Raw genomic sequence first — 21,452 nt, 5'->3', positions numbered from 1 at the left:
ACTCTAGTCGGATGTAGGACATTGTATATATTTATATTCTATACACTATATTTATATACTCGTTCTATCCTGTCTCGAGTTTCCGGTGTACTGTGATGGTGAGTGTAGTGACCTGCCGGGTCGTTACAGTTCATCTTTAAATTTAGAGTATATTTTTAGTTTTTTAAATTTAAAATTATTATTTTTAATTATATAATTTTAAAATATATTGTTTTAATCATTATATTCAAATTTTATTAAAAAATTTATAAAATTTATTGTATAAAATCTACCTACTAGTGTTATTGTTAGTAAAAATATTGCATTAAATTTAGTTAATATTATATTATTATTTGAATCTCTCACTTTTATATATATTATTAGTAACTTGAAAAATTAAAATAATATTTTTAAAAATTATAGAGATTAAAAATAAGTTTTAATTTTGATGAATCAAAAATAAATTAATCCTAAATTTGAAAAACTAAAAACGTGTTCAAACCGAGTAATATTATCCCATATATTTCTTTGTTTATGTAAAAAAAATATAAATATATACATTACAAAAGTAATTTGTCAAAAAGTATTTTTCTTATGCAAGCTAATATTTGTGGATGAAAGCTAATATTGACACAAGCTGATAATGACACTACTTTGTTCCAGCCTGGGAAAGGCAAGCCTACTATAAAGGAAGATCCTTTTTTCGCATTACATCATTTTTCTTTCATTTATTTCATTAATTTTTCAACTGACTCACGTTTGAGACTTACTTTAAAGTACAGTGTGTATCGGATATTCACTAAATATGATTAAAAAATATATTAAAAGAACTTTAGTTTTTATAAAAAGGATCGATATTTTGTTAATTTCTCGTGGTGTTATAAAAATATAATTTTAGTTAAAAGATCATAAATAAAAATTTATTTTACTATATTGTTATAGAAAACAACATATCAACTATTATTAAGAAAGAAAATAAAGTGGAAGAAAACATTTATGACTGTTATCTGTTTCAATAAATCATCTATAGTAATCAGGGACGGATTTATGTTATGTAGAGTAAGGGTACTTGTCCTACTACTATTTTATATATATATATTTTATTAAAAAAATAATATATTTAAAAATAAAAGTTATATTTTAATATATATATATATATTTAAGATATCATATGTATAAAATATAAATTTGAATAAAATGTTAATTTATTTGATATTTGTCAAACTTTTAAAAGAGATTAGTTCTTATGTAATAAAAAAAATACTCTTTAATAATAAATCTATTTTTTAAAAAGTTTTAATTATAATATATATACATATATAATGTAATATATTAAAAAATTAATTTTTGATAAAATAAAATTTACAGCATGTATGTTTACTTTTTTTATGTTTTCAACTAATTGTATATGTTGATTAAAAAGATCAAAATAGTAAAGATAGTGAGATTATATATGTTGACTAGAAAAAATCAAAATAGAAAATATTAGAAGATTTATATATGTTTTATTTAAAAATTTTATTATAAAATATGTTTTAAAATAAACTATCATCTAAAAATTTATATCATATATTAAAAATATGTTTATATCATAAATAAATTAAACTTGGTTTTTATAAGATTTAACATATTTATTTTTATATTTTTATTAGTGTTAAATTATTATAAAGTAGGTCTTTAAGATTGTAGTTCTAATCAAACATTTAAAAAATGTCTATGATAGATAAATAATTCATATTTAGGACATATATTTTTAAAGAAAATTAGGTTTAAAACTATTAAATTATAATATAATCTAGTTTATTTTCATCCTTAATCGTAATCGTAATTATAAAAACTTGCAAAAAATAATTATGATATATATTTATATTTTTAAAAGTTATATGTAAAAATTTTAATATTACAAATATATGAATAAATTTTGTCTCCACTATCTAAAGTTTCTGGATCTGTATTAATAGTAATCCCTTCGGTATCATACATATAAAAATGATTTATGCTAATTTATAAGAAGATTAGTCTGTACCATTTAATTGTATTGATTTCGTTTAAAAAAAAGTTTTTTTTAACTGTTTTTTTAGAACTTGATATCAAGAAGAAAAAATAAATTATTAAAATAAAAATATTTAAGTATCTTTTTAATCTTTATAATTTAATAAAATTTACATTTTATTTCTATAATAGTAAATGACAGGAACTATATATATATATATATATATATATATATATATATATATATATATATATATATATATATATGAAAGAAATAAGAACCGAATGAGTAATTAAATAAAAAAATAAAAAATATTTTATAGACAATTACTTTATATACGGTATGATTAATTGAAATTTACTTCTATTTAAAAACAATTATATTCGAAATCGAATGAAGTATATATAAAGCCAACATCATATGAATGAAAGTTGAGATAAGTGTCATTAACACATGAAAACCTTTATTGGGAAACCTTTAAATCACCTTTCTAGTCTTTTAATTTATAAAATTTTAGAAATTAAAAATTTAAAAAATACCGTATATAGGGGTAGAGAAAACAACTGAATTGAAATCAGTTGAATATTGATTGATTTGTGATTTTCAATGTCATTGATAGTTGTATTTAAATGAAGAGCGCACTACTTATAACATTTTTTTTTACAAAATTTAATACTTTTTTTTATTTTTTTTATAGTTATTTTGTCAGATTTTATTATTTTTTTTATTGTCACTTTTTTAAAATTAATAATTTATTAATTTTGTTTTTCATTTTTACTTTTGATAATTAATACATGTTTATTAAAAAATGTATTTATTTATTTTTTAATATATTTTTTTTAACTACTTAAAAAGTATAACAGAAAAATATGTAATAAATACTTTAAAAAATTAAAATATCAATTATTGTCTTAATTATTGTGTGTAATCTTAAAAACAATGAAAAAATAGAGAGAGTACGGTTGTTAGTGTCGGAAACAACACAACAAAGGAGTACATATGATAACATAGGATCAGGATCTTCTGCAATTTAAGTTAAACAGCATGAATCTTGACCATGTATATATACTTTACTTAGATAAAATATTAATAATTAAATAAAAATGTGTAGTAGAAGATTTAACTGCATTGGGTGTATTTTCTTTTGTCAATGGTAGATGATCCCTATCTCACAATATAGTTAAAAATTACTAGTTGAATGTGTAAAAAGAATGTTAACTTTTTTTTTAATTTTAATATCATCTATATCTTTACATGATATAATTCTATTTCAGTCAGATAAAAAAAATCTAATAAGTTAATAAGATTACCATTTAACTATTTAATATATTATATATCTAAAAATCAAATTTAAAATTATTGATCAGGTCAAATTAATCTTTTATTGGTTGGTATGGATGTGAGAGAAATTTATGTTTTTTTTTCTCTAAAGATTACATATATTATTTATTATAGACAATCTTGTTTGAATATAATAAAATTATTATAAAAAAACTTTTTCTTTAAATATTTAATAGGAATGGCAAATATATCCATACTTGCGGGTAATATCTGAACTCATCTTGACTTTGACGGGGAATACCCGGTTTGATTGGGTACGGGTACAGGTACGGGTATGAGGAATACCCGATTAAATCGGGGTACGGGACCCGTACTCGTTCCCGTTCTCATTTTTAATTTAATACTCACTTTTAATTTAATTATATTAAAGAATTTTAATATTTTTTATGTGTGATTATTTATTATAATATGAGATAGAGAAATAACCTAATTATAATTATAATATAATAAAAAAATATTTAAAAATATCATATATTTTTTACAAAAAATAAAAAATAAAAAGTTTGACAGATACGGGTACATGTACGAGTACAGGTATACCCGATACCCGACAGGAACGGGGATGAGGATGAAAATTATATATCCGACGAGTACAGATACGGGTACGGGAACGAATATCATGAAACCCATACCTGACCCGCCCCGTGCCATCCCTAATATCCAACGCATTTGTATGTTTAAAATTCAAATTCAAAACTTCTAATTAAATTATAATAACTTCATACTAAGTGATATATGCACCTAGTGGATGATTGTGAGAGGAATAACAGCTGCTTAGCTAGTAAAGCTATTTTTTTCCCCTTTAATTATGTTTTTAGTGTTTTAGGTGCCAACATGTCATTCCACCAACCCATCCACAAATGAGGTTGACTGCATTTTTGTGTCATATACATTGAACAAACCAAGTATCTAAACTTGAGTATATATCCTCTCCCAGTTGAAAATTTTCAAAAGGAAAAACATACACGTAAAGTGATTGAATGGTTTAAAAACAATTTAACATTTAACCCCACCTTGTGTGTATCTCTTGCACAGAAAATTTTCAATATTAACAATGATCCACACTCTCTTAGATCATTTTTCATAGACTTGTGATGGGACAAGCTAAGATAGATTGAATTGATTTTTTTTTATTTATAATTATTTTTCTATTAAATCAGACTTTTTATCTTCTTATCCACGTTGAATTATAATTTTAGTTTCATATTTTAATGTAGAAACATTTAGTTATTCTACTTTTAAAAATATATAACTTTAGTTTTATTATTAATTTGACATCTATTGACTATTAAGTTTAAACATTGATTAATGTCTCTTCACTATTTAAATGATGTGAAAAATATTATTAGTTTATTTATTTATTATTAAATTAAATAATAAATAGCAGCATTAAAAGTAAAAAAAAATATTTTGATAAATAAAGTTATTTAATAACAGTAATAGAATAATTTTATTTAATAATGTCATTAAAATACATTTATTATTTTTTTGTGTGACAAAAATCATGATGTTATTAAAGTAAAATAAAATAAATAATGTTATTAAAATAATTATTTTACTTTATTTTTAATAATTTTTTAATTAATTAATTAAATAAAAAATTTATTTTATATTAAATAATATTTTTCATGTCATTAATCAATATCTAAGTTTAATGGTTAACAAGTGTCAAATTAATGATATAATCAAAATTACATATTTTTAAAATTAAAAACTTAAATATCTCTATTTAAAAAAAATATTAAAGTTATATATTAACAGACTAAAAATACAATTTAACATTCTCCTTTATAAATTAAAGTCCCAAACAAATTCAATAAAAAACAGAGTAAGGTTGATAACAATATTTCCTTTTAGTGAACAAATTAGATGTACATAATATTTTAAAATTATTTTGTATTTTAAGAAAACTTGAATTTAAAAAATGTTTGATATTATTTTAAAATTAAAGATAGAAATGGATAATGTAATTAAGTTGAAATTAAATATAAATAAAAAAAGCATGATTAACGGGTTGCATATGCGTTTGTGGCCAGAGAAATGGTGACCTTGCTCTGGTGACTTGGCTCAGCTCTCATCTCATCTCATGTCATGACGTTTGGTGGTACTTTAGTTTCTCTTCTCTTCCTACTTTTCTTTGCGTACTAATAATTTCATTCCATGCCCCCTTCCAAATCTATTTATTTCTTCATATTCACTCTATATATAACCCTCCATCAATATCAATATCAATATCAATATCAATATCAATATCAAACAACAACGCATTCTCTCCTTCTTCCAATTCCCAAATCTTCTGCCCTACTTTTTCTCCCCTTCTTCGATCCATGGACTCCGAAGATGATATGCTCGACGCCAACGACCTCGACTCCCTCGACGACGATTTCTACAGCGGCGATACCGACGCTGCTCCCATCGACTACTACACCGACTACGATGACGACGCCGATGATTACTTCGACGACGCCCACAGAATTGACTCTCGTCGCCCCGAGGTCTCTCTCTCGATTCAATGCCACAATGTTGCTTCTCTCAATCACTTCGATTATTCACATTTTCTTCTCTTTTTTATGTCGTGTTTAGTTGCGAGGATACGCCGTAGTTGAGAAATTACTTGCCAATCATTTTTGTCTTTGAGGTTATAAAATGTCAATTTCATGGAACTGTCGGACATCGGTTTGTTTAGTCTTTGTTGTGATTTCAGGAATTAAATGTCAAGTTTTATGGTTTGGTGTTCTTGTGACTAATGTGATGTTTTGTATTTTTGGATGCCGAATTGATCGATGCACCTAATTCCATGACTAAATATGGGAATTACGAGTATGAATGGTAATTTTAGGGACTAGTTCAGTGTTTTTTTTTTGTTCCATGGACATGGTCCAAGCAATGTCCACAACCAACCAATGACTAATTTGTGTTCGTCCAAAGTAGTTTCTGCCTCCTGTGTTTCCCGACAAACCTTCCAACTACTGAGTCAATAGGCTTGATTAGAGACTAGTTCAGTGTATTACTTGTTTGGTTATGGTGTGGCAGAAATGAGAAATATATGCGCAACTCATTGTCATAGCACTAATCATTTCTTGATAGATGAGTTATATATTGAGACCATAGGAGGTTGGTTTCATTGGATAGATGAGTTATTCAGCTTTTCAGTTTTTTCTTTCTTGGTTTTGCATGGGCTGAACGTGAGTCCTACATTTTGCAGTTCAGAAACTGTGTTGTTGCTGGTTGCACCATTTTTTGTTTCTGCAATCATATATCAGTTTCCCACTAATTTTTGGATATCTGTTTTGTTTTCAGCAAAATTTCACCATCTTGAAGGAATCCGATATACGACTAAGACAGGAAGATGACATCACTAGAGTAGCAACTGTTCTTTCTATATCAAGAGTTCTTGCAAGCATACTACTCCGTCACTACAATTGGTAAATTTAATTTTTTTTAAAACTTATTGGTTTTGCCCCATTTTTGTGTCTCTGTGTGACATTGGTCATACCATAAGAAGCATAAACACATTTACCAAATGCCGTATTGGCGTGTCCTGCATGTTTTGAATACAATACTTATCAGACATAGCTTGGACACACATCCAACCTCCCTCCATTGTGTCACAATTTTTGTTTGGACACCTCTATGACACAATTTGGACCTGAGCCAAGAGAGTGAATCAACACTTCTTCTTAGCTAAACATTTATCTAACACTCCTATTCTAAAAAAAATTTAAAAGTGAACTTATTTATAAATATTACAAGGCTCGTAACATCTGTTTTTATCTATTGTGAGTCTCATTTTCATAAGAATTACCAGTTGTTTTAATTTTTAAGAGATATTTGGTTCATCTTCTTAGGGTCATTATCTAATAAAAATTATAAAACTTAAATATATATTTGTCGTGTCTCCCCATGTCTTATACTTTGGACATTAGCCATGTCTGTGTCCATGTCATGTTCAATGTCCGTGTCGGAGTTGGTGCTTCATAGATCATACCTTCTTCTGTGTTTCAGAACTTTCATTTCTTGTGCTGCATTTGTATGAATTTTGTAAGATTTTCACTGCATTGTATGCTCATGTAAGAGATGAGTTGGTGTTGCAGGAGTGTCAGTAGAGTGCATGATGCATGGTTTGCTGATGAAGAACGAGTCCGAAAAGCAGTTGGTTTGTTGGAGAATCCAGTTGTCCAGCATACTGACACTACAGAGGTAGGATGAATAGTTGGGTTTTAAACTATGAGGCACATACATCTCCTGTTTGGTGTGTCAGTGTAGACATGTTTCTGCTTTCTAACACCAATATTGCCAATTATCGGACACTTATTAGACACTTTTCATTAGCGGTCCAATTAATAATTTGTTTTTGTTGTTTCAGACAATTGATCTGACACCTTTGTATGGATGGATACACATTACACATTAATGTAATTAGTATAAATGTTCCTTTTTTTTTTTAACTTTTAGAAAATCAGTTTAAAATAATATAAAAATATTAAAAAAAATAATGGCTCTCACTTTTATTTTTCAAGGCTCATTATCTTTTAAAAAATGTAGAACTTAGCAATTGGGTGTTTGAGAAGGTGATATACCTATTTTGAAAGAGTTTTCGTCTTTTTTTTTTTTTTTTTTTTTTTTTTTTTTTTTTTTTAAAGAGACCAAGTGCTTACATTGTAAAATGATGTCTCAATATTTTTGAGACTTAATATCATGGCAAAAATGTAAATAAAAAGAATGTGCAAAAATTGATTATCAATTTAGATCTTTTATTATGTTGCTCTTGCTCATATTTTATTTTATTCGAGTTTTTCTCTGTCTCAACATATATGTGTGTGGCATGTCTCAGTGTCCTATATTTTAGATATTAGCTATGTGGCGGGTGTCTATGTTGTGTTCAGTGGCGGTGGTAGAGTCTTTGCTTCTTAGGTGTTAAAATTGGCCAATTATGTTGTTGAATTTCATTTTCTCCTCTTTCTTTGCTTGGGCTTTATTTATCTTTGATTCTTTTTCTTTGATTTTTTCTGTGGCCAGCTTACTTGCGGTATCTGTTTTGAAAATTATCCTCTTGCTAGGATTAAAATGGCTCCCTGTGGTCATCCCTACTGTATGTCTTGCTGGGAAGGTATGTCTTATGTGCTATTACTCTGACCTTTTTGACCTCAGATATAATCTGGCATCATATTCTTTTGTGACCTAAAGATATAACCTGCCATCTGGTGATTATGTGCATTTTGGCTTTGGTTGCGATTTTCCTCTTTTTATTTGTTTCTTTTTTTGTTTTGGGGGGGGGGGGGGGGGGCGTGTTAGGGAAGCTTAGGTAACTTGCTGTATGTATTGCTTAATGTCCTTTCCTTCTGTTATTTATTTATTTATTTTTCTGTCGTTTCACGTTCTTCTGCCCTTTTTGACATGCTAGGCTATATTAGCACATCCATTAATGATGGTCCTGGATGTTTGATGCTGAGATGTCCTGATCCCACTTGTGGTGCCGCTGTTGGTCAAGATATGATTAATCTTATAGCATCCGAAGAAGATAAGCAGAAGTATGCACGTTACCTTCTTAGATCTTATATTGAAGACAATAAGAAGGTGTGTCCTAGATACGGAATTATGATGTTGATAATGATAGTGAAGGGGGATATTTACTTTTCTTGATACTGCCAACTAAAATCTACATCTCATGTTTTCCACGTATCATTTTCATTAAATGTTCATATTTCTTTGCTTGTCAAATCAAGTGTTTGACATATTTATTTTATCCTGGCCAAACAGGGATATAAGAGACTGTTTATTTTTGTATTTTTTTTATTTATGAAAAACACTTTTATTTTTTTGTAAAAGATTGCTATCAATTTTTAGCTTGTTTGTTGCAGCTTTTGAAAAAAATCAGAATCTGGAAAAAAGTAAATCAAATTTCTGATAATTTTGAGTAGCTTCTAAAAAAAATTGTAATTATAATTACTAGTTGTAACCAAATTAAAAATAACAGCTATTTTTCATATGAAATGAATCACTTTTTTTATAATTCCTAAGTTAGAAGCTTGAAAAATGGACCCTAATTTATAAATCATGTGATTAATGGTTCACTATTTATCTCATGTGATAATAACCGGTTCTACTTTTCTTAATCATTATTAATATATATATGTCTCAATGTCTGACCAATTTTATTTTTGACTTCATTTTATCTAGTCCAAGTGGTGTCCTGCTCCAGGTTGTGAATATGCAGTTACTTTTGATGCTGGTAGTTGTGGAAACTATGATGTCTCTTGCCTATGTTCACATAGCTTTTGTTGGAATGTAAGTTTTGCATGGTTTTTTCAGATTGTTACAGTTTTGCATTTTAGAATCTTTGTTTTGCCAACTGTTGTGTATTTGGATTGGATCTACAGTGCACTGAGGAGGCTCATCGTCCAGTTGACTGTAGCACTGTGGCAACATGGATTTTGAAGAACAGTGCAGAGTCTGAAAACATGAATTGGTAGAGATTTCTGGAAGAATTTTGCTCAAACAGATTTCTGCTAGTAATTGAAGTTGTGATATTCTCAAGAATTATGGACATCTAATTTTTTAAATGGACACTTTTAATGAAGAGCATTTGAGTTTTGCTCATACCGATATCTGTTAGGGATGAAAAGTTGTCCGGAGTTTTTTGCTTGAATCAGGTTAAATTTTGGTTAACAGGTGTTATTCCTTCAATTGAAGGAAAGAAATAAATAAAACACAGAACAGTGTTTTACTCGATGTTTGGATTTTCTTGGCAAACTTTCCAGAAACATTCATAATCTGTTAATTATTAGAAATTAGGATTATATATTCTCTTCATCTCCTTCACGATCCTTGAATTTCTTCTATATATTACAATTTAGTTAAGGATAAACTGGGGCTTTTTTGTGTAGTTGAGACTTGAGAGCTTGAACTTACTGTTAATATGATGAATTTCAGGATACTTGCCAACTCAAAGCCATGTCCCAAGTGCAAGCGACCAATTGAAAAAAATCAAGGGTGTATGCACATAACATGCACACCGCCCTGTAAATTTGAATTTTGCTGGTATGCATTTTCTTTTCTTTCTCCCTTTATAATTTTTTTCATCTAAGCAGTTGGTAATAATTTGGGGCTTTTTTGGATAGTTGAGACTTGAAAGCCTGAAATTACTGTTGATTGAAGACTTTTTAGGATACTTGCCAATTGAAAGCCATCCTTTTTTTATTCATTTATCATTATTATTGTTGTTGTTGTTGAAGATTGGATGTGGAAAACAGTGGGGGTGGTTATTTTCTTTACTGAGAAGGAAATATAACTTTTGGGGGGTGGTTGACCTTGTTCTCAAGTAGTTTGAGCTTATATGAATTTAAAATATTTCATCTATATAGGCTATGCCTTGGTGCATGGTCAGACCATGGTGAAAGAACTGGTGGTTTTTATGCGTGCAATCGTTATGAAGCAGCTAAACAAGAAGGAGTGGTAAGGGGCTTGCAAATACTTAACTCCCAGTTCAGGTTTCAGGCTATTATTAGCTGTCTGTTCTGTTCACATCTATTTGGATAATGATTAGCTTATGTGCTAAATTTTGTTGCATGTAGTATGATGATACTGAAAGAAGAAGGGAAATGGCAAAGAATTCGCTGGAGAGATACACACATTATTATGAGCGGTGGGCCAGCAATCAATCTGTATGCCCCAGTTGATACTGTTCAGTAGTCATGTCTTAGGACTTTGTTTTCTGCAATTTCTGAATTGATTCTATCGTATATCTTGCTTGTATTTCTACCATCTTGATTGCTAAATGAGTAATTTTTTAAGTAGCTTTTAGTAGCATTGGTCTATTAGTCTGACCAAATGATATAAAATTCTGTTCTTACTATTCTCTCTCCCCTGATAAAAAGTTGAATTTCAGCATTAGATTGGTGGGTTTGTGCAATATCTATGCTTCAAGCATAAAGTGCTCATGTGATTGGGCATGTTAGAGATGTAATATGAAATCCTTGTGTTTTTTACTTGGCAAAAGCTATGAGAAGAGGCAGTCCTTGACAGTGTTTGTGCCTGAACTAATGAGGAATGTTTTAATATGCTTCATATTTTAAATGCCCATCATGCGAAAGGATGCTAACTCAGTAATTTCTAGTGGTTTATACTTTATATGTTAATGGACATTGATTTGTTAGCGATTCTCTACTTTAAACTGTGTTCTGTATTATTATTATTATTATTATTAAATCAGGGTATATGCATTTAAACCTGAGAATATTTCTCATGTGGATATATTATTTATTTGATATAACAGTGGAATATACTTTTTCTTGTTTTACAGTCAAGGCAAAAAGCTCTTGCAGATCTACAGCAGATGCAAACTGTTCATGTAAGTTACATCTACATTTGTTATGTTCAGCCATCCTTCTTCAAAATATTTTTTAGTTTGTATGTAACTTTTAGCAACTGAAAAAACATTGTTTGCACTTGTAATATATATTTTTCAAGCATGTTTCACTATGTTTTAATGAATATGCAATTCCTAATATTGTAGCTTATTTTTCCAAGTCATCAATCAAAAGATATTTTCTTCGTACTTTTTTTGTTCTTGCATATCTTTTGTTTATGCTCCTAGGGATCATATATTTGCTCACTAATCCTCTCTCTTTCTCTTTTTAATTTTTGGGCTGCAGATTGAGAAGCTCAGTGACATACAGTGTCAGCCTGAATCACAGCTTAAGTTCATAACTGAGGCCTGGCTACAAGTAATTATTGTTTTCATAATGTTTTGTTTATTATGCTGTGTAATGAATTATGAAGCTTTAACATGTGTTTTTAAAGTGCAAGAGTATACCAGTTCTTCTCCCCCTGTGGGACAGTTTCTAATGCTGTCGCTATTATTTGAACTATCTGCTGAAGTTTGTGATTTTGTGAGAAAATTCTTTAGTGCTAATAATCTTATTATGGATTTCTTTGCTATTATAGCTAGGGATTTTCAGTGACAGCTGGGAGTTGCATAAAATTCATTTCGGCGTGAAATAGATGGCTTTTAAGTGTTTCATGTTTTTTCAGATAATTGAGTGTAGACGAGTGCTGAAATGGACATATGCATATGGGTTCTATTTACCGGACAATGAGCATGCTAAAAAACAGTTCTTTGAGTACTTGCAAGGTTTTATTTTTCAACCTGAGTTTAATTAGAAATTTTTGTGGTAATTCCTCCGTACATAATAATAATACTAGATTATAATTTGTTTTCAGGTGAAGCAGAATCTGGTCTGGAGAGACTTCATCAATGCGCTGAAAAGGAACTACAGCCATTCCTATGTGGAGATGATCCATCCAGAGAATTCAATGACTTCCGTACAAAGCTAGCTGGATTGACTAGGTATACATTACTCATGTTTTGTTAAGCATTTACCTTGAGCTCTTGATTTTATATTGGGTGTTCCAATTGGAGTTTTCTGGTACATATGTTTTGGCAGTGTGACTAGAAACTACTTTGAGAATTTAGTAAGGGCATTAGAGAATGGTCTAGCTGATGTGGATAGTAATGGAGGTGGCTTAAGCAGAGCAACGAGTTCAAAAAATGGCGCTGGGAGCAGCAAGGGAAGAGGCGGAAGAGGAAAGGGAAGTTTTCGAAGCAGCATGTCGAGCAGAATGAATGATGATGGTCACTGGTGTTGCGAGCATTGTACCTATGCAAATGTTAAATCTGCCTCCACATGCCAGATGTGCTATCAACAGCGTCGATGAAAAGCTCACATGGAATCATTACTCTCTCTGTATCTCTAGATATATGCTGTCTCAATTTTCTGAGGCTCTTTAAATACAACCCAATTTGTTGTATATAGTGTTCTATCATATTTACGTTTCAGGTTTTCCACTCTTTCAGTTGCTCTCCTTAGCTTCCAAAAACCTAGGTTTAGTCGTGTATAATAAGCTCACGGTTTGAATGATTCCATTCCGATAAATTATAAGGGATTGCAATAAATATGATACTACATCACTTGAAAATTATTATGGCATCTTGTCAACTTTTGTGCTTGGAACTTATTGGATGCTCAATTTGTCTCCCAACTAAGGGTATGTTTGGTTAATTATTTTTACAAGTACTTCTAGGAGAAGAATACATGAAAGATTTTTAAAATTAACTTATCTATAAACTAATTTATATAAATTTTCTCATATTAACTTTTTAAAAAAATTATTTTTAACTTAAATGGAAGGTCTGACGTCTGACCCAAGGTCGATGCGGTGGTACTGCTTTTTTTTTTTTTTTTTTAATAGTAATTTTTAATAGTATTGTACAGGACGTGTGTTGAAGGGCATAGTAAAAAACTGATTAGTTTGATATAATATAACAAAAAAGAAAAAGTGGGGATAGGGTGTTATTTGGAACGTAGTTCAACAGTTGAATGTAGAAGTGTAGTAGTGGTTTGCGCATAGTCTTTTCGTGGGGAGGTCCCCAATGGGTGATGGTGAACAAAGGCCCCTCCCGATAGAGGACCACAACTCAAACAATCCACCGCAGCTAACAAGAAAAAAAATTAATATAAGACAGATAGACGACATAAAAAACGAATGCGTAAAAAAATTGCATTGTCAAAAAATAATTTCTGGAATTAATATTTTGTTGGAGTAAAATATAAATTTATTCTAAGAATTTTTAACTTACTTTCATTTGCTATTTAATGTAGCTTATATATAAGTTTTAATTTTTTTTTCCTTTCATTGTTTATCATCATTAATTTATTTATATATTTTTTAATTTTTTCTGACAAGTACATATTTTAATTTAGAATCCCTTCTAGGCTTCTACTTATCTTGTCATTTTCTCACTCATTATCAAATAAACAAAAGTCATTTATGTCATTTTATATTGATGAACTGGTTTATCGATTAATTTTATCAAATATTTTTAATTTAATTAGTTAATTTATAAACTTATGATTTTTTAGCTTCTAACTAATAATTTACTACCTTCGATTCTTATCATAGGACCTAAATTTTTAAATTGATTTGATTTTTTAAATAACATCCAATCTATTATGTCTCAAATGTTAATTTTTTCATCACAAAAAATATCATTATTGAATTTTTTTTAATTCAACAAGTGAAATCCATTTAATATATATCTTTTGAGATACAAGTTGTTTCATAATTTTGGTTTTTTAATGTAGAAACTTTGAAAACATGTCAAGTGTCTCATTAATATAAAGATAGTTTTAAAAAAATCAAGACATTTATTAATCTTAACTATTTTTTTTAATTATGATGAAGTAGTTAATTGGGTAGATCCGAAAATAACATGTAGCTACCACTTCTGTGATAAATACAAAAAACAATAATCGTCCGACACACACACACACAAAATACTGTTATGAATACAAAATAGCACACCCTACTCCACCTTCAGTAATTGTACAAAAAAGAAAAACTAATTGTCCAACACATTGAAAATAGCATTTAGCAATACAACGTTTCAGCAGTTACCAAGTCTATTAGGCTAATTGAAATCCCACACATTTAATTAATATGAAGGGTCTATTATATTAATAATAAAAAATAATTGAGATGAAATTTAAATTTAAGGTGGCCACATTTACAAAAGATACAAAATTTAAGATAGTTATATACTTCTTTTCTCGATTATTGACCTAAGAAAGTTGGAAAGACGAAAGTAAAGGAGTATTTGGGAAATAGTTCAATTGGATCTAATCCGCACGTTTTTCTTTAAATCCAACAATGTTGCTTTCTTCATCTTGTTAGATGACTAAAAATGTAATTCAAAGACATTATGGTAAGTTTTATTTTTTATTTTATTTTTATAAATATAATCCACACAGAATCTTAAAATTGATTAAAGATTAATTTTTTTTTTCATTCCTGGAATATCTACAGCCGATAGCAGTAACTAATCTCCTCGTTACGTTAGAGGTACCTCAAAGGATGGGATAACTGGCCCAAGATTAATTTACACTCACGAATCACGATTTCTAATTGTTTAACGTTATTTTAACGGTAAATTCTCTGACGGACCATTTAAAGAAGTGGTGCATGGGTGGTGAATGAATAATGACCGTAGATTAAGTGTTAAGAAAAGTAAACGGTTGAGATTTAATTTAATGAGTAAGTTTTAACAATTGCAGAGTAGTCCCTTGAAATTTTTTATTGAGGGACATTTTGTATTGTGTTTAGGGTTTCATTTAGCAGGTGGGGGTGTTACGATTGTCTGGGTAGTTTGTTGGCAACCATGGTTGAAGTAGGGCGGCTGACGGTGGTGGTGTTTTGTTTGTCGCAGTCCGCAACCCCTTTGAACATCCGTTTGAGTGACATGGTTGAAGTAGGGCGGCTGACGGTGGTGGTGTTTTGTTTGTCGCAGTTAGCAACCCCTGTGAACATCCGTTTGAGTGATTTTTTAGATCTAAATAAATGGGTTGTAAAGAACGAAGTGTTTTGCAAATGACAAAGGCATTATGCATTATTGATCGGTATTTTACTTTCCGTGAGGCGGAGATTTGAGGTAAAGGGTTTGTTGATTGTGGAGTCTGAATAGCGGATTGATGATGGGTGATTTTTTGTTTTAGTTGTTTGTTAACATTTTTGTTTGGTTGTTATACCTTTTTTTTAAATTGTAATTTGAAGATAGCATATGTGGTTGTTATACCTTTTTTGGTTTAGTTGATCCCTGATTTTGTGTGTATATGTTTGTATTGCTGTATGTGCCCCCATAGATTGTTAAACACAAAATTTGATTAGTTGAAGCAGAGAATGCAGAGACACAGCTGCAGCTTAAAGAAGGTGAACATCCAATATTGGGGATTTTTTGTTTTAGTTGTTTCTTAACATTTTTGTTTGGTTGTTATACCTTTTTTTTAAATTGTAATTTGAAGATAGCATATGTGGTTGTTATACCTTTTTTGGTTTAGTTGATCCCTGATTTTGTGTGTATACGTTTGTATTGCTGTATGTGGCCCCATAGATTGTTAAACTCAAAATTTGATTAGTTGAAGCAGAGAATGCAGAGACACAGCTGCAGCTTAAAGAAGGTGAACATCCAATATTGGGGATTTTTTGTTTTAGTTGTTTGTTAACATTTTTGTTTGGTTGTTATACCTTTTTTTTAAATTGTAATTTGAAGATAGCATATGTGGTTGTTATACCTTTTTTGGTTTAGTTGATCCCTGATTTTGTGTGTATACGTTTGTATTGCTGTATGTGGCCCCATAGATTGTTAAACACAAAATTTGATTAGTTGAAGCAGAGAATGCAGAGACACAACTGCAGCTTAAAGAAGGTGGACTAAGTAGGTAGACTTTATGAGGAGGTGGTGGTGATGGTTAGGTGTTTGTGTAATCCTTAATGTTGTGAATTGTTGTAGAATGTTGGGTTTGTTAGCAGAATACAAATTTTGTCATAGTTGATGAATGACATGTGTAGCAGAATACGTTATTTTGAGGTCTGTAATTAATAATTACAAGAGTCGTGGCCAAATGAATTCATGGTTTAAGGAGAATGGTGTTTAAAACTCAGGTTCATTATATTTGTCTGCTTAAAGAACCATTGATTAGGAATTATAAATGATATGTAGCAGTTTGATGAAATGAAAATATGTATTTGTTAGTTGATATTCTATGTTTATTTGTTGAAACGTGAAATTGAACAGATTAGTTAGTATGGATTTGGTATGGGAAGTATAAATTTTTTGGTTTGGTTATGTGAAACATGATAGATATGTTATAGTTATGGTCATTTGTGTTGTAAGGTGTGGTTTAAGTTAGTATGTGGTTTTAGTTGAAGATCATTTATGATGTAAAACATTTACAAATGACAGTGCTGGTTGCACGTATTTTGGGTGATGTGGAGAATTGAATGTGATTAGTGTATGTTAGATTTAGAATATATTGGTTTGTTAAATTTTGATAGTTGGTAACCGTGTATGGATATGTGCATGTTTGTAGCAGATGAAATTGGTGTTTAGGTATTGATTGGAAGTTGTTAATTGCATAAATACTGGTTTAATAATGTCAGTATGGAATACTTATTAAAAGCATGTGATTAAAAATGGATTCGTGTGTTTTTGGATGTAGAATATAATAAAAATCATGTTTAAATAGTACATTAAAATTATAATTATAATTGATTAATTGCATAATATAAATCACAAAATATGAAACACAAAAATGTGATTGTTTTTGGGTGAGTCTTAGAAAGTTGCGAAGAAAGATAGAATTACATTGGATCTGTTGCAATATATGTATCCAAAAAAGGAATCAAAAAATAATTGGGCCAAGTGATACAATTTTTTTGTTGCAGAATAAGGATAAAAAAATGTGCAGCCCAACCGATGATATTAATCCGAAAGGTGTAGGTTCATTCGTCAAGTTGTTTTGTTGAATTGAAGTTATGATAGTCCAATACTTTGACAGAATTCTGCAGCTTTGATGTTGATGGTGCGTTTACATTCATTATGATCACCGGAAACCAAATCTAACGCAATTTTCATTCGAACAGTTTCTTCATCAAGGCTCTGAAAATGTTACATTGTTTGACATATATTAATATGCATAAGTAAAATAAAATGAAATTTCAAATGTATTGCATTATTTGCTCACCACTTTGATTAAGTTTGGTTGAAATGCATATTCCATATCCATCCATTGTAAAACCCAAATAATAGAGTTGTTACTGTTATGCATTGGAAAAAAAATTTGCGAATATAAAATTCATTACGAAAAAAAAATGTAAAGTAAAATAGTATTGGTTACCTATGTCCACAATTTGGAACTGCTCTTCCTTGCAAAATCTCCCAGCTTTCTCCATGTACTAATTCTTTAACAAAATGTTGAGGATAAAAACTTGATTCCATCATTTGTATTATGACGTTGGACTGAAAGAGGAAAATAGTATGTAACAAATTGATAGTGAAGTTAGGATGGTTGATTTATTTGGAGTTAATTCTGACATACTATTCGCATCATGTTGTGACGTCTACCAGCCATTCTTTCCTCCTTCAGATAAGAATCCAAATGGTATATTACATTGTCTTCTAAGCTAAGAACCATCAAATACCGGTGTCCGCTATATTCCTCAATTGGCACATATATCTATGAACACAAAAATATTGTATTTAAATGTAGTTAAATAAATAGTTTTGTATTTGATTTGAAAGAAATATGGAATGCAGTATACATATTTTAATTTTTTATATGGTTTCATCCAGTGTTTGGCATATGTTTCCAATAGGTCTTCAATTGTGTCTCCTTCAATGATAGCTCTCTGGAAATATGACAATTTGGATACATGTTATTAGGTGTAGTAAGGAAGGAAAATTAATGATGAAAATGTTGATAATAGATGTTATATAAAGTTGATAATTGTACATTAAAAAGAAATGATAATTAAATTTACAGTATTTTAGTGTAAAAGTTATATGATAATATTTACAAATTGTGAAAATTATTAGTCAGAAAAGAAAAGTAAACTGTATTTGGTTATGGAGTTGGAAAAAAAAAAAGAATTGTTAGAAAAATAATAACAATGAAAGGTTACCGCAAATTCAGGAGGAAGAGACCAAATGGTTTGGTCAGTAATATTGTCCTGCATATGAGTGATCTTCATTGACATCCAAGCAACAACCTAATGAGGTTAGAGAGCAGAAAGGCTAATGAGTAATGTTGTAAATGATTAAACATTATGAAATATTAAATTTATACGTATACCTGACGTTTGATTTTATTTCCAGGACTTAAACATTGTAATTGTTGTCTTGTAACCTCTGTGTAATTTATTTTTAGGAGTACTTCACTAGAACAAAAGAAATAGAAAAATAAGTAAACAAAAAATAAAAAAATTGTAGTTGTAAATATTTAATACATTATGAAAGAGTTATGAAAATGGTAACCTGAGTTTATAGTCAGGGTAAAAAATATAGGTGCAAAGTAGTAATTCTTCTTTTGATAATGCCATGTCTTGGGTAGGCCTAAAAATTGAGTTGATTTTCTGCAATAGACATGTGTTAGAGGAGTTGAATTAAAAAAAAAATTGTAAATGTAAAGATTTTTACCCGTGGCAAAATGTGCCCTACAGCAAGGAGACCATCTAACTCATCATCACTTGATGGTATATCTTGCACATCTGTCTTGTTTGGTTGTTGAACCTGCTTTTTTGCATCCTGTGTTAACTCAGTTGGTATGTTAGGGTTTTTAACATTGGTTTGTGCAGCTGAGTCGTTAAATGTCAAGTTTTTGTATACATTGGATGACAATGCTGACTCCAATGAGCCTTCGTTAATTGTTGGCTAAAAAAACAGGAATTGTAGTTTTAGTGCAATGGAAAAACTAATTTCATTGACAAGTAATTGAATGTATTATAAAGTAAATGTAAAGTTAAGTATACATACGACCTTCCGTTTGAGTGGAATGGAAAAACTACTATTTTCATTGTAGTTGGGTGGTTGGGTTGACTGACGATGATGAACTTCCAGTTGAATTGCATTCGTCTTGTTCGAAGATGAATATCCAATTATATTGTTATTGCTCAAAATGCTTTTACCAATCATCTTACGCTTACTTGGTCTTGTATCAATTTGATTCAGAATGTGTGACTGATTGATAAATTTTCGTTGGGATTGCTTTGTCAATGGAGATGAATTCCAAGAATATATTCACTTAGGTGTGGTGTTCAGTCCAGTATCTGGAATTGTTGTTGTTAATGTTGGAGAATTTTGTTGAACATTCATTGAGCGAGAAATTGCAGTCATAGTTATGTCTCTTGTAATATTAATTTGAGACTCAATCTTTGCAAGCTTCGTATGTATTTCATTTTGTTTTTTCTCCATTTCCTGCAGACGGTTATTAACACCCTATAAAAGAAGTTTGTAAAAAAATGAAGTTAGTATATATGATTAAGGTTGTTGCGTAAAGAAAAAACTATAAAATGTTTGATGACAAACCTGAGTGATGTTAGAAATGAGTTTTGTTGCGGAGTATATGGCCTGAATAGTTTTGTCAAGAAGTAGTAGTTCAAGTGCAGTCTACAAAATCAAGCATTAAATGATTTGAGCATATATATGTACATAATGACAACGATTTTTGAGATGTAGTAGAATAAAGAGTATTACCTTGGAATGATTTTCATGTTGGTTGGTTGTGTCAGGATTATTCGTTAGAGCAATAACTTCTATTGGCCTGTATAAAAAGTATTGTTTAGGAAGCATCCAACTTCCATGAATGAATATAAGTGATTTACAATAAATGCATTGTTAAACTAACCCAAAAGAAGTGGAAGTGGTTTCAAAGGCTTCAGCATTTGCTGACGAGGTAATGGTTGGACTTTTTTTTGTTGAAGGCCCTGCCATTTCAATAGTAGTTGGTTCTATGTTCATGCGGTTGACATTAGGAGAAGCCATAGCAAGTGGTGAAGAATGTAGTTTATTTGTGTGTAAAGGAATATAAGTGTGCTTATTTATCGTAATTGAGATTTGATTTTATTAAAAATAAAAAAAAACTAGACTTAGGCTTAATAATGAAATGCATTAATAGTTGATTGAATGTTTGACATGCACTGAGGGAAGAATTTATTGCAAGCAGCAGTGATATTATTATTTTGTAACAAATGTGTGCTATTTTTGTACCGTAAAGCGTAATAATTAAATTTATTAATTTATTTAATTGATCTAATCTTTTGTGATAGGTACTGTGATATGGTGATTGGTGACGCTTCCCTTGATGAGAGAGAATGGTAATATTTTCATTAGAAAAATTAACTTAAATTATAAAAAATTAAATTAAATAATGATTTAATAATAAATTTATTAAAAAAATTAATATTTTAATAGTTGATTCAGTGATTTCCTTCCGAATTCGGAGGATATAGCATTCCTCTTTTCATTAATATGGATATACTTTTGGAATAATTTTGCAAATGATTTTAGAAACAAATAAAATAAAAAACATAATAAGATAGTTTAATAAATATATTGAAAAATATGTTATTTTATAATAAAATTATGAAACAATTAAAAGTTGGAACCTTTGCGGGTAAACAAAAAGAATAAATTATTGTAAATAAAAGAACGTAACGATATAAACATATATATATATATATATATATAATAAAAGTATTTAAATTTTATGTATTACCGTGTGTTGAAGTAGGAGCGGTTTGTTTGAAG

At 29.5% G+C, this 21,452-nt stretch overlaps 1 protein-coding gene across 1 annotated transcript; it reads left to right on the top strand.

Moving 5' to 3' along the window:
- Positions 1-5,425: 5,425 nt before the first annotated feature.
- LOC109798462 (putative E3 ubiquitin-protein ligase ARI7) lies at positions 5,426-13,294 on the top strand. Its single transcript, XM_083062061.1, has 15 exons — positions 5,426-5,808; positions 6,614-6,738; positions 7,408-7,513; positions 8,333-8,423; positions 8,718-8,890; positions 9,494-9,601; positions 9,694-9,782; positions 10,247-10,354; positions 10,678-10,768; positions 10,888-10,977; positions 11,616-11,663; positions 11,968-12,039; positions 12,347-12,446; positions 12,536-12,662; positions 12,760-13,294. The coding sequence occupies exons 1-15, from the start codon at positions 5,641-5,643 to the stop codon at positions 13,028-13,030; spliced, it is 1,767 nt and encodes a 588-aa protein (XP_082918187.1). The 5' UTR covers positions 5,426-5,640; the 3' UTR covers positions 13,031-13,294.
- The last annotated feature ends 8,158 nt before the right edge of the window (positions 13,295-21,452 follow it).

This window comes from Cajanus cajan, chromosome 8, assembly GCF_000230855.2.
Source record: "Cajanus cajan strain Asha chromosome 8, NIPB_CcT2T_4, whole genome shotgun sequence".
Taxonomy (NCBI): Eukaryota; Viridiplantae; Streptophyta; class Magnoliopsida; order Fabales; family Fabaceae; genus Cajanus; species Cajanus cajan.
This window is presented reverse-complemented; position numbering and strand designations above follow the sequence as displayed.

Bases quoted from the DNA above. Each gene is read 5' to 3' on its own strand.
- LOC109798462 (XM_083062061.1), top strand. From the start codon at position 5,641: ATGGACTCCGAAGATGATATGCTCGACGCCAACGACCTCGACTCCCTC. The intron at 9,602-9,693 runs GTAAGTTTTGCA...TTGGATCTACAG, and splicing joins CACATAGCTTTTGTTGGAAT to TGCACTGAGGAGGCTCATCG. The intron at 12,447-12,535 runs GTTTTATTTTTC...ATTTGTTTTCAG, and splicing joins GTTCTTTGAGTACTTGCAAG to GTGAAGCAGAATCTGGTCTG.